Source organism: Perissodus microlepis, chromosome 17 (assembly GCF_051167445.1).
Source record: "Perissodus microlepis isolate ML-2025 ecotype Zambia chromosome 17, ASM5116744v1, whole genome shotgun sequence".
NCBI lineage: Eukaryota > Metazoa > Chordata > Actinopteri > Cichliformes > Cichlidae > Perissodus > Perissodus microlepis.
The window spans coordinates 33,101,876-33,116,215 of record NC_140477.1 but is presented as its reverse complement, the minus strand read 5'-3'; the positions used below and the strand labels follow the sequence as shown (position 1 = coordinate 33,116,215).

At 38.7% G+C, this 14,340-nt stretch overlaps 1 protein-coding gene across 1 annotated transcript; it reads left to right on the top strand.

Moving 5' to 3' along the window:
- The first annotated feature begins 9,297 nt into the window (after positions 1-9,297).
- LOC146369943 (serine/threonine-protein kinase pim-2-like) lies at positions 9,298-12,655 on the top strand. The gene is made up of 7 exons (XM_084909352.1): positions 9,298-9,442; positions 10,735-10,923; positions 11,189-11,283; positions 11,725-11,946; positions 12,028-12,208; positions 12,298-12,474; positions 12,564-12,655. The coding sequence occupies exons 1-7, from the start codon at positions 9,298-9,300 to the stop codon at positions 12,653-12,655; spliced, it is 1,101 nt and encodes a 366-aa protein (XP_084765478.1).
- Positions 12,656-14,340: the final 1,685 nt, after the last annotated feature.

The window sequence follows — 14,340 nt, the reverse complement described above, 5'->3', positions numbered from 1 at the left end:
ATGACAGAACAAGGTCCAGTGTGTGTCCGTGCTCATGTGTAGGGCCACGTACGGACTGTACCAGGCTAAAAGAGTCAATAAGGCTTAAAAAGTCCTTTACCAGTGGCTTATCAGGACAACATACATGTATATTAAAATCTCCAACAATAAGAACACTATCATAGTTGGGCATAATCCCAGCTAAAAAATCAGAAAAGTCGTTTATAAAGTTCTTATTGTATTTCGGGGGGCGATAGATGACAGCGCAGAAAATCGGATTTGTACGACTCACCTCAAACGAGGTAAGTTCAAAGCTGGAGAACGAAGGCTGTAGAAAACACTGCTTACATTTAAAATCCTTTTTGTAAACAGTCACTGTGCCTCCACCTCTGCCTGACGTCCGTGGCGAGTTAAAATAGCAACAATCCACAGGTAAAAGTTCAGATAGAACACTGGACTCACCAACACTCAGCCACGTCTCAGTCACACACAGAAAATCCAGATCACGGGAACTGAAGAAGTCCCGAAGAATAAAAGTTTTGTTTAAAAGTGATCTGGCGTTCACCAGGCCAATCCTAGCGGGAGCTGGAGTTGGCGCTCGGGGTTCAGGAAGTCCAGAAACCCGCCGCAGCGATCTCAGGTTCCGATGATGTTGACAGCGGAGGTTTAGCCTGGGAGGGCATGGGCAGCGAGGCTGAGGAGCATCATCATCAAAGCCGACAACAGGCACCAAAGAGGCATCAACAGGATCCAGAAAACGCCGAGACGCAAACAGCCTTGGCATGAATCCATGCACTGGTCGGAAAACAGCAGAATAATTCTTTAGGTAAACCTTTAGCTTCACCAGGCGACCGCTTCGTTTACCCCGGCGACGATGACGCTTTCGCCGGGAAGGTAGCGTGGGAACCCGGTACAGGTAACCCGGGGTTTCCGATGCAAATGGGGGCAGGGGTTGCTGCCCACCAGCTCCAAAGGACACAATATTTTGGACCACAGGTTTGAGGTCCAATAGTGTCTGGCGATCATACTTCAGCAGAGACTTTGTTTCATGGATGACACAAATTAGAAATAACATAAACAGGAACAAACTTGGCAGTGACAGACGAGCAGCCACACACACCGGCGCCATCTTTGTGTAAAATAGGTATTTAAGTGAATAATTGCCTCATAATTGTCTAGTATCAAAACATATACAAAAAAAGCTTTGCTAAACAGATGCTGTGCTGTGAGTCTGTTTCCATTGCTGGGCCCGTTTATCCCTCTGCTATGCATCTGTTTTCTGTAATAGATGTAAAAGGCATCTCCAGCACCACATTTTGTCGTTCAAACTGGGAAGACTGTACTTGTGAACTGGGGCTATATAAATTGAAATGAAATGAACTGAAAGCACACAATTTCGGCATGTTGGGTCTAAATTAATACATGGATTAATAACTTGATTTTATTGTCCAGCAGCTTACAATAAAATGGTAAAGGGCCTGTATTTGTATAGCGCTTTACTTAGTCCCTAAGGACCCCAAAGAGCTTTACACTACATTCAGTCATTCACACACTTCCCCAGAGCGGCTGTGGCTATAATAACGCACTGACAGAGGCAAGGCTGCCGGACACTGGCACTACCAGGGCCTCTGACCACCACCAGTAGGCAACGGGTGAAGTGTCTTGCCCAAGGACACAACAACTGAGACTGTCGGAGCCGGGGCTCAAACCGGCAACCTTCTGATTACAAGACGAACTGCCAACTCTTGAGCCACGATCTGGGGCAGTGGACTTATACTATACTAAAATGGACTTATGGATTAAGCTGTTTCAATAGGAATAACAAAGAGCTCAGATTTTAAGGGAATTCTTACTGATTCAGAGGTTTTTGTGTCAGTCTCACAGTGTAATCAGCTGTAAATGACTGGTTGGTGACATTTTTATATTAACATAAACAATGATGTTGGTGTTTCAAACTTGTCAGTGTTAATCCTCCTCACACAGAAACTGGAACACCTGTCAAAGTTATATTTCAGAGTTGCTCCAGGTTGCACCATTGCTTTCTTCCTCAGCTGCCAGCTTCCTTTTGACAAAAAAGCTTTCCTTTTAGTTTCACATCTTTACTCAGCTATTATTACTCTTTCTTCCTTCTGAGATTAAGTTGACAAGCAGACATATTACAAGACTTCATAAAATATGATACAAAAGCATGATTACAAATACAATAAATGCTTCTGGATGGCAAATGCTCTGTTCAGTACACACGTTTTACTTTGAACACATAGGTATGCAGCATGCACACAACATGCATTCATCCTTTTTGGTTGAGTCCATGGTGATGGCCTGTGTCTTTCCGAGTTCTCTTCAAACACTTTGGCTTCCCTCTACAATGTTAGGCCTCTTATTAATGTTTGTCATGTCATGCACACATTGCTCAAGAGCTGTTGCCATATTGGATGTGATAACCTGTAGCAATCACATCCAATAACTCATGTGTTGTTTACATACAAATGATCACTGCTTTTTTTTCACTGCTGTGCTGCTGGTTGCAGCAATCACCAGGGATAGAGAATCTTTTTTGTTGCCTTTCAGGTGATTTGGATAGAAGAGGAGCATCACATAAATGGTAGTATCAGTTCTAAATTATTTGAAATCCAAGTATCTGTTTCAAACAATATTTGACTGTGAGGCTTGGTTACCGGTTGTTGCTGGTTCTCACTGGTTCTCACTAGTTGTTACCGCTTGCTGCTGGTGCAGCAGCACTGACAGCTAACATGGCGGTTAAACTGACACATTTTGCTGCACCCATTTTTAGTTTTAATTGTTTTATGTCAGCTTTTCAGCTCCACCTTCTCCACTTCTTCCACACTAAACTTTTTCTACAAGCTGCGTGAGCGCACACCAAAGGTAGGGGAGGTGCTCAGGTTCACTGTCATCGATCATAATCGATCGATGGTGAAAAGTCCCCGCTCAATGCTCAGCTCAAATGCACAAATATATACAATTATGAGATATTTATGAAGTATTTTTATTTTATTTTGCCATTTATATATGTTGGCACTAACAGTGCTCAAGACAATACTTAAGTCTCAAGACTGGTTCATTTGTCTAGAAGGAGACTATCAATGGTAAAACTTTCACAAAATGTCTTTTAGATAGACAGATTTATTTCTCCCTGTGGGGAAATTGGCTTACAGATAAAAGAAATTCAAATTAACATAAATATACCAACAAAAAAAACAAACAAGTAACATGCAAACAAATACAAAATATTTAAAACTACACTAAAACTAGCAAATGCACAGATTCTTACAGAAGCACGGTTCCTATAGGATGGATCTATAGGATAGATTTCTTTTTTACCTCCAAAACAGAAGAACATAGAATTAACAATATTGAAATTTTACCAATTACACTAATTCACTCTCATGGGACTTAGGATTGACACCAAAACTAAAACTTTGGCGATTAAATGCCTCATTCCTAAATGATAGCCAGTTTTGTGAGTTCATACACACCAAATTAAATACTTAGAATTGAATACAACTCCGGACATATCGCCCTTAACTCTCTGGGATTGCGCTAAGGCATACATTAGAGGTTGCATAATATCATTTGCAAGTGCCAGGAAAAAAAGGTAGGCCAGGCGGTGTGAATTGGAGGCCAAAATAAGGCACCTAGAGCAACAACACAAAAAAGCACAAACAGCCAATTTGCTTTCCGATCATAGTGAGATTAATAGTTTAATTAACGAAAAAAATTGAGGGAAATTTAAGATGACTAATTCTGGCTAATTCTGGGCTGTGGAGAGAATTTAAATGGAAGGTGGTCATAAGATATTTTAGAACCCCCGAGATAATTGCTAAATCGAACCCAACAACTCCTGACACTTGTTGGCGAAATTGTGGTACTCACTTAGGAACCCATTCACACATATTATGGTCATGTCCAAAAATTTGCTCATTTTGGAATGACATATTTAAAGCTCTCAATACAGTTTTCCAACAACCATTAACAAAGGACAATCAGTTAGCCATTGTAGGAGTACTTCCAAATGGTTTTACAGGAAACAATAAAAAGTATCTCTTAAGAATCTTGCTTACAGCAGCACTAAAGTGTATCACCATTAAATGGTTAAATCATGATCCACCTTCATATAATATGTGGATTGATAGTGTAAGAAAGATTTCTCATGGAGGAAATAACATATGCTCTGCGGATTCAGAGAGAATTGCTCAGTGAACGATGTTGACCTGTACATGCTTTATTCTTTCAATAATCTAGCATAGGTTTGCTTGTTCATTTATTGTTACTAAGATTGCCAAATCTTATTTAATATTATGTGAAGTTTTTTTTGTCTTGTTTTCTAGTACTTTTTTGTGTTTCCTTTTTGTAGTTTTTTTTAATTTTTAATTTTAACTTGTGCTTCTACATTGCTGTCCCTGTAGCTGTTCAACTTTTGAACATTGACAAGTATAAGTTGCAAGGTTGAAAATTATAATAAAACTTGAGTTTATAAAAAAAAAAAGACTTCTGCGCAGCATGAATCAAAAGGGTTACGGAGCAAAAGCTCCAACACATAAGTCACTTTTCAAATTTAGTAGCCATGCAAATATGTGCAAATATGTATAAAACTCAGTCTCTAGATTGGGTGAACGAGACAAAGAAAGTTCCAGAGCTCAATATAAAGCAAATTATCAGTCACATTAGCAACAGCAACGTTAACCAGGGGGGATTGTATGCAAATTTAATAATTAAAAGCACCACTATCTGGCAGAAAACATGACAATTTACCGATTGATTAGTAACATCAAAATCAATTGGAAGAATAAGCAAAGTTTTCAGTCAGATTATTAACAAATAAATGAGAATAAATCAAAACACATCTTTTGTAGGCTTGCTTTATGAAAAATGTCACTGATGAAAATGTAGTGTATGATGCCATGATACATTTTATTGTAGCTTATCATACTAATATGACACTCCATTCAGTGCCTAGATGAATAGTCAGTTGTAGAAATACGCACAATTGTGTTTAATTGTACAACATAATATATTACACAAATATCTGTATACGTCATAAGCATGTCAGGACTCACAGTGTGTAATGTTTATGCAAAGATCAAGACTTCACTGGTCTACAGACGATAAAAGGAACATACATTACAGGATGTCTAGCTTTAAAAATCTTTATTTCAAAGCCAACATGTTTAAGCTACTTCTATCATAAGAAAAAACACAGACTACCTATTAAAACATCTTACTAAAAGCTAACCAGGGACAGTTGAGTTTTAAAAAAACATTCATAGAAGAAATGCACCTTCAATATCTACCTTTTCTTCCAAGGACTGCTGAATGTATTTTTATGACAAAAAAATTGGCTCATAATCATTTTTCTCCTCCCGCTCATGAAATGAAATCAGCTGGATGAAGCTCAAGTGCGTGGATCAGTTCTAGATTCTTGTGGTAGTGTTAGAGAGAGAATGATTTGCAGGAGACAGGTGAGTTGAGAACAATACTGTATTGTCACACAGGCAATAACACTGCAACATAGACACAACTATAGCCGGCAAAACAATTTATAACCGAAACAATCTCACACATATAATCTGCGCTAAGTGTCTCTGAGTCACCACACGGGTATGGTGTCAGTGATCCAAAGTCTCAAGTCAAGAGTCAGAAGAGTAAGTCAAGTCAAGCTCGCTTCTTCTTGGAGAAGAACACGAAAAAAAAAATGAAAAGAAGATCTACTGGGTGCACCCTTAGTTCTTTTTCTACTGTCTGCACTGTTATGTGGTCTGGGGGGTCCTACCAAACCGTGAATCTTCAAAGGAGCGAAGGACGATCCTTGTAGCAGATGAATTCTAGGGTCTGGGACGGCTCGCCATCTCCTCACAGAGGAGAGTTCCAACATCAAAAGTCCATGAATAACCACCAATGGGGTGAAGGGAAAAAACCCAGCCTGCATGACAATAGAAACCCTTATTGCATACAGCTTTAGAATTTAGCTCACACACACACACACACACACACACACACACACAATAGTGTATTCAAGTATGTTTAACATATGAACATGGCATTATTTCAATCCTTGTGCAAAATGCAAACACACTATTGAACTAATAAAACAGTGCAAGTCTGCATTGAAAAACACATAACAGAGGAATGTTGTTGTTGGAATTTTCTTTTCCAAAATGAAAATGAAAGAATTCATTAAATTTTAACCATTGCTTATGAAGTCTGATCATCTTTGACCAGATAATGATCAAGTTTTTCTGAAACAACTTGAACTCACCTTACAATAAGTGTTAATCAGCAATTATCATTAGAATAATGTTTTTGATGTATAAAACTATATTTTTATCTCTTTTTAGTCAACCTCTGAAACAATGGTAACAATTTGCATAACACTCTTTATTCAGCTACTGGACTCTAATCACATATTACACACTGCTGCTGCAGCAGTTACCTTCGCAGGTGCATAAAGAGGAATAAAAGTCGAATGAAGAGCATTGGCTGAAGCAGGTCTATCACACAGTTAACTTGAACATAAAACAAACAATATTAATAAAAACAACTGAATACTAAAAAATGCTGTTTTAAAAACGTCATTGGTGCCTGCCCGACACCCACACACACACACACATACATATATATATATATATATATATATATATATATACATTTTTTTTTAACAAGAACTTTATTGAACAATCAGTGAGTATACAACATACAAACAGATGAGGTATACAAGGAAGTGGAACATAAATATGAACAACCAGCGGTTAAAGAAAAAAACCCACACCGATAGAGTTGGGAAGCAGGCAGAGATGGGCAGTAACGCGTTACAAGTAACGCGTTACTGTAATCTGATTACTCTTTTCAGGTAACGAGTAAAGTAAGGGATTACTATTGCAAAAACGGTAATTAGGTTACCGTTACTTTCCCGTAGGAACGCTGCGTTACTGCGTTACTAAAACCGTGATTTTTTTTGCAAGAATGTCTCATGACAGTGACCTAAGCGAGTGCGACGTTTGTGACAACAGCTGTGTGCAGATCAACAGTGCATTATATATCGAGAGAGTATGAGCATGCAGCGTTTAAAGCTTGGAAGTACTGACCTTATTTTGAGTTTGATTCCATAAAAAGTGACAAAAACATTAGTGTCCGTTGTGCATGGGAAGAAAACTTATTTTTAAAGCGAACCCCCCCTAAACTTCCAAGCAAGCACCGAGTGCGCTACGACGTAATGGGAAACTCACAGAGAAACTCGCGGATTCTTCCACTGACCGCTGCGGCACACCTGCACCAGGGTAAACCTCCGCCTATGCCACTCCTGCTTTACAGGTGAAAATAGAGCAACAGGACCGCTAGTCTTTGATGTTATTTATTTTCTGCTGTGTTTTACTTGCATCTATTTGAAAGACTGAGTGTAAACACACAAAAAAAAATATATTTTATGTGCTGGAATGTGCAGAAAATAAGTTTAAATGTTAAACAAATTTCTTCCAGTCAGAGAATGTTGCATATAATTTAATTTTTGCTTGATGCATAAAGTTAAAAGGTTAAAACTAATAAAACAAGTTTTAAAAAGAGACTTTTCCATTTGATTACATTTTGTATGATGGATTATGCAGAAAAAGTAGAATTGGGCTGAAAGATCTATCGCTTTATCACCTATTCAGGTTGTAAATCGTGTTTTTAAAAAGTAACTAAGTAACTAAGTAATTAATTACTTTTGAAAATAAGTAGTCAGTAAAGTAACGGGATTACTTTTTTGGGGGAGTAATCGGTAATTAGTTACTGATTACTTTTTTCAAGTAACTTGACCAACACTGGAAGCAGGTACCATGCTTGTTACATCAGCTAACAATACTAACTTCCACAACACTCACCAAGACAGTCGGAGGTTAGGTAAAACAGAGCAAATAAATTATTGAGAAATTATAAGAAAATACATTAGGCAGGAAAGGAAAAAGAATAACTGTGGAAGTTCAAATTCACTGGGCTACACGTGCTTTCTTTCTATAGCTTTTGAACCTTGAAAAATATAACCTCATCACAGTAACGCATAATTTTATTATGCATTACATCCAATACTGCTCATACATTTAGTGAGTAGCTAGTCACAATAATGCTCACAGATACGATTTATAGATCAGTCAACACATTTCAGCACCTTTAGGCAACTGTTTTTGTGATTTGGTGCTGTAAATAAAACTGAAATCAAGTGAATTTTGACTTAACCTGTGCTGTTAGCTTTTAGCCTGCAAAGCTATCCATTAGCCTTCACTACTGCCTTACAAGTAAATGCTGCCCAAAGAGAGTCCTTCTTGTTGGTATAATAGCTACAATATTATCTATAATATCCATTGCTTGTTCCTAACTAGTTTTATGGCCTTTGTTGTAGAAGCACAGTTCCCACCTTGAAGCAGCCCTCTATAAACATGCATTTATGCAGCTGCGCTACAGTTTTTGCAATATTGTACCCCTAAATAAATCTTTACAGAACTTTGCCTTCACCAGAAACTACTGCCTAGCCCAGGCTGATGTTCTGTAGCTATGGAAACCAAGAATTCCAAAATCTTGTGATGTCATCACCTCATTGTTATAAGAAATCTAAAGATCATAGTTCTAACACACAGCTCATTGCATCTTTGAAGAGTGAAATCCTGAAACTAAATTAACCTAAATTAATCACACAATGTCAAAGTCTTGGCCAACTTATACTGCACCACGTCCTGTGGATCTGAATAACCCTCTAGGTAAGTCAAATGGGATTCATATGGTAATTATCCATGCTTCTGGGTTTTTATTTGAGGCAACTGAATTTGACTTAAACAAAATCATCTTTTGTTGATTTCAGGACACCAAACAGAGCCTTGCATCTCCACACTGGTGAAGATGACTCCAGATGGAAGAATAGAGGGAAGAAAGAGAAGGGACTTAACTGAAAGACTGGACAAATCCCCCAAAAAAAGCAAAAGCAGTGGAGGTCCAAAACTGGGTCCCAGCCACTTTGTTTCTGGGGAATCCAGTTGGAAATGTTAGTGATAAGACCTGTTTTAGCTGTGACATTATCTTGGCTATGTAGTTTATTTTGTGACTTTAATTGTGTACTTAACAGTCTTTAACTTTGTAGTTGGTTCATTTAGCCTTCTTTGTGTTGATTTTCAGTGTGCAGTTATTGCTTTAATGCACGATTGCCAGACCTTAGAAAGTCAGTAGAAAGCAGTTGACACACAGAGTTGGACTGAAAATGCTTAAAGTCAAACTACTTTTTCCATTTTAGTTGGCCTTCTCATAGTCCCTTCAAGCGACTCTAGTATATTTAAGATGAGCAACAAACGGAAGAGCACTAGTGACGAATCTGAGGGACCATCCAGCAAAAAAAGCAGGACAACGAGCCCAGAGGAGAGTCCCACCCAGGAACCCTCTGAAACATGTGACTCACCGAGGATATCCAGCACTGACAGAAAAGGTAAGATAATGGCAATATTTCTGAGCTGGATCACAAGATCCTTTAGAACTTGTCCTGGGGTTTAAGATTGGGTTTGATTCCTGTGGGACCAATCGACAATAAGAGACACTCTGGGCAGTAATGATGTTACCTACCTACTAATCTCCTAAAATGTAGCTGCTATTTACCAATTAATAGAAATGTTATAACAAAGCTCTATAGGACTGTGCCAGCTGTTTTCTGTGTAACAAGTGAATTTTGACTTAACCTGTGCAGTTAGCTTTTAGCCTGCAAAGCTATCCATTAGCCTTCACTACTGCCTTACAAGTAAATGCTGCCCAAAGAGAGTCCTTCTTGTTGGTATAATAGCTACAATATTATCTATAATATCCATTGCTTGTTCCTAACTAGTTTTATGGCCTTTGTTGTAGAAGCACAGTTCCCACCTTGAAGCAGCCCTCTATAAACATGCATTTATGCAGCTGCGCTACAGTTTTTGCAATATTGTACCCCTAAATAAATCTTTACAGAACTTTGCCTTCACCAGAAACTACTGCCTAGCCCAGGCTGATGTTCTGTAGCTATGGAAACCAAGAATTCCAAAATCTTGTGATGTCATCACCTCATTGTTATAAGAAATCTAAAGATCATAGTTCTAACACACAGCTCATTGCATCTTTGAAGAGTGAAATCCTGAAACTAAATTAACCTAAATTAATCACACAATGTCAAAGTCTTGGCCAACTTATACTGCACCATGTCCTGTGGATCTGAATAACCCTCTAGGTAAGTCAAATGGGATTCATATGGTAATTATCCATGCTTCTGGGTTTTTATTTGAGGCAACTGAATTTGACTTAAACAAAATCATCTTTTGTTGATTTCAGGACACCAAACAGAGCCTTGCATCTCCACACTGGTGAAGATGACTCCAGATGGAAGAATAGAGGGAAGAAAGAGAAGGGACTTAACTGAAAGACTGGACAAATCCCCCAAAAAAAGCAAAAGCAGTGGAGGTCCAAAACTGGGTCCCAGCCACTTTGTTTCTGGGGAATCCAGTTGGAAATGTTAGTGATAAGACCTGTTTTAGCTGTGACATTATCTTGGCTATGTAGTTTATTTTGTGACTTTAATTGTGTACTTAACAGTCTTTAACTTTGTAGTTGGTTCATTTAGCCTTCTTTGTGTTGATTTTCAGTGTGCAGTTATTGCTTTAATGCACGATTGCCAGACCTTAGAAAGTCAGTAGAAAGCAGTTGACACACAGAGTTGGACTGAAAATGCTTAAAGTCAAACTACTTTTTCCATTTTAGTTGGCCTTCTCATAGTCCCTTCAAGCGACTCTAGTATATTTAAGATGAGCAACAAACGGAAGAGCACTAGTGACGAATCTGAGGGACCATCCAGCAAAAAAAGCAGGACAACGAGCCCAGAGGAGAGTCCCACCCAGGAACCCTCTGAAACATGTGACTCACCGAGGATATCCAGCACTGACAGAAAAGGTAAGATAATGGCAATATTTCTGAGCTGGATCACAAGATCCTTTAGAACTTGTCCTGGGGTTTAAGATTGGGTTTGATTCCTGTGGGACCAATCGACAATAAGAGACACTCTGGGCAGTAATGATGTTACCTACCTACTAATCTCCTAAAATGTAGCTGCTATTTACCAATTAATAGAAATGTTATAACAAAGCTCTATAGGACTGTGCCAGCTGTTTTCTGTGTAACAAGTCATAACCTGTATGTTTTTCCTGTGTGTCTGCAGAAGACTTCCTAGAAAAATATCAACAGCTGGAGGTGCTGGGTTATGGAGGCTTTGCCACCGTGTTTTCTGGAATATGCATAAAAGACAGTTTTCCAGTATGGCTTCTTACATTTGCATTTCACGGATCTTCTGTTTATTCCTGTTTGTACTTCTCTAACCCAGAAAATGTCTTTAATTCAGGTGGCAATCAAACATGTTCACCAGCGCACAGTTGTGCGCACAACAATGGTAAGCGTCTTTTCTTATTCCAGCAGGTATTTATATTATTTCAGGCCTTCTCAGGCATCAAGCATAAGGCACGTATTTCCTCCGTGCATGAACCAGACTGGTCTCACAGTTGTGTGTGAAATCGTCAGGAAATATGGTCGAATTCTATGAACAGTGGGTCACCTTATTGTTTAAACTGACATGTTTCAGTGGAAAGAATGCTTTTTAAAAATCAGGTCATTTTGTGACTATTTCAAAACTGTCTGTACGCTGATAGCTACTTTTGTTGAAATTCTGAATATTGACCTGAAGTAACTTTCCTTCTGAAGGATTGGAATGGGAAAAGTACTGATGTTCCCCTGGAGGTGGCGCTACTGATACAAGTTGGGGCTGGACCACACGATACGGAAAGCAGTATAACCCCACTCCTACTTGACTGGTTTGATCTGGAAGATGAGCTTATTATGGTTTTTGAGAAACCAGAAAATTGCATGGACTTAAACAATTACCTCAAAACTACATATAAACCTCTGTCAGAGACACATGTTAAGGTAAGTGACGAGCATTTGGAGCTTATAGCAGTTTTTCATAGAGAATGTCTTGTGCTCCAAATATGGCTTCCTTTCTTTTAGGTCATAATGAAACAATTAGTTGACGCAGCCATTGCGATGGATTACAAGGGGGTTTTCCACCGAGATATTAAACCACACAACATTCTAATCGAAACATCTTCCGAGGAACCCCGAGTGCGATACATCGATTTTGGCTGTGGAGTCACGTTTACTCCGGGACAAAGGTTCAGGAGGAACGCAGGTATGTTTTCAGCCACAGCGTTGTGCTGTCATGAACTGTCTCCACATCATGTTCCCTCCCCATTAATTCTTCTTATCTTTGTGTTTTAGGAACCAGGATCTACGATAGTCCAGAGTGGTTCATGTATGGCTTCTGCTCTGCAGAATATACTACAGTCTGGCAGCTGGGTGTTGTGATGTACCAGCTGTTACACAACAATTTACCATTTGACTGCGACTACAAGATCATCAACCAAAACCCACCGATTTTAGCTGACATTTCAAACAGTAAGATTTCTGCCAAAAGGGTTGTTGATATAAGAAACGTGAAATAACTTTGTGGATAACTTTAACAAGAGTATTTCATTTCTGTAAAGAATGCAGGGATTTTTTGACGGGGTGTCTGAGGAAGCACTATAAGGACCGCTTCACCCTGGAGGATCTTTGGAATCACATGTGGCTCAAATGATTTCTGCGCACCATGAATAAAAAGGGTTATGGAGCAAAAGCTCCAACACATAAGTCACTTTTCAAATTTAGTAGCAATGTTGCAGTTGCTGTCACGTGGCTCTTTTTTGGTGTTTTCTTTTCCAATCCAGCAGCAAGCAGTCTGAGCCCTCCATCTGACCTTCATCTAAATATAGGCTTTTGTAGGCTTGCTTTATGAAAAATGTCATTGATGAAAATGTAGTGTATGAGGCCATGATGCATTTTATTGTAGCTCATCATCATTCGACCCTGCCCTGAAAATAGCTGAAGAAATGTTGGCATACCGAAAGGTTTGCTTTGGGGGTATACTATTTGGTGCCATTTTAAGTTAACAACTATTAAAAAAAAAAAAAAAAAAGTCATATTTTGTGTGATTTTTTCATTCATCTGAAAAAGGGTTGTTCAACTGAAATCCCCCTCAAACTGAATACTAAACATAAAACATGAGTCTTAAGTTCTCAAGTGTTCAATCAAACTGTCAATTGCACAAATATATACAACTGTGGAATTTTATAGATGTCGGCACCCAGGCAATATTTATACGTTTTATCAAGATTTGTTTGACCGTCTTGAGGAATATATGGAACATTTAAACATATGCTACAGTCATTGTACGGTCATAGCTAGAGGTCACTTAAAATCCATCACTAAGATCCATTCATCCTTTACCACTTTCACATGCAATGTGAGGTTTGTGCTTCTCCCATTATTATTAACATTGTGATTCTTTTTACATGGATATTCACTGCTCGTCCAAAGCACACAGCATGCAAGTGAGCTGTCTGAGCTATGACCCTCAGACTGATGTCTCAAATCCAATGAGTCATCGAAGACTTAATATTTGTGAAAGTAGCCTAATGAAGTGGTGTCTTCATTTGTATATAGATTTACATTTACAGATCACCCCGTCCTTTGATTTTTCAGTGCTCAAAATCAGACATGTTTTATGTGGGTTTAACACTGGGGCAACCATTTATTTCCCATAATGTTTTTTTTTCTGCTACGTATTTTGCCAGCAGAGAAAATTAAGTCTTCAACACATCACTGACTTTTACAGTAGATTAATTGCGACATTCTTGTAAATGATTCAGGAATGATTAAGACACTCATTCATCAGAAACACAGCAAGCAGCTACATTGGTAAGAGAACGTGTAAATAAAAAATGTTAAAGGAGTAGTGAGAAATGGGTAAGCTTTTGGAGATTTCTCCACATACAGTAGTGAATAGATGTGTGGCATGCTGTAGCAAGAGCAATACATGGAAGATGGTCTTGCTCAGTTCACGCAAACAGTTCTTGTCAGTTTGCAGATTTTACAAAACACCTTTTAACAGAGGGTAAAACTGAAAGTTAAAAAAACGCAGCAGTCGCTCTAAAAATGTATGAAGTTCTCTAATACTTCTGGTAAATGGACTGGTTCTTATATAGCGCTTTTCTACTCTGTCTGAGCACTCAAAGTGCTTTATACAACTAATTCATTCACCCAAGCTTAAGTGCTCTTTCTAACATTCATACTCCGATGGATGCATCGGAGAGCAACATTCTTGCCCAAGTATCTTGCCCAAGGATATTTGGCATGCAGACTGAAGGAGCCTGGGATTGAACCACCAACCTTCTGGTTAGTGGCTGCTCTGCCACCCCCTTCTGCTCTCGCCTCCTAAAATGT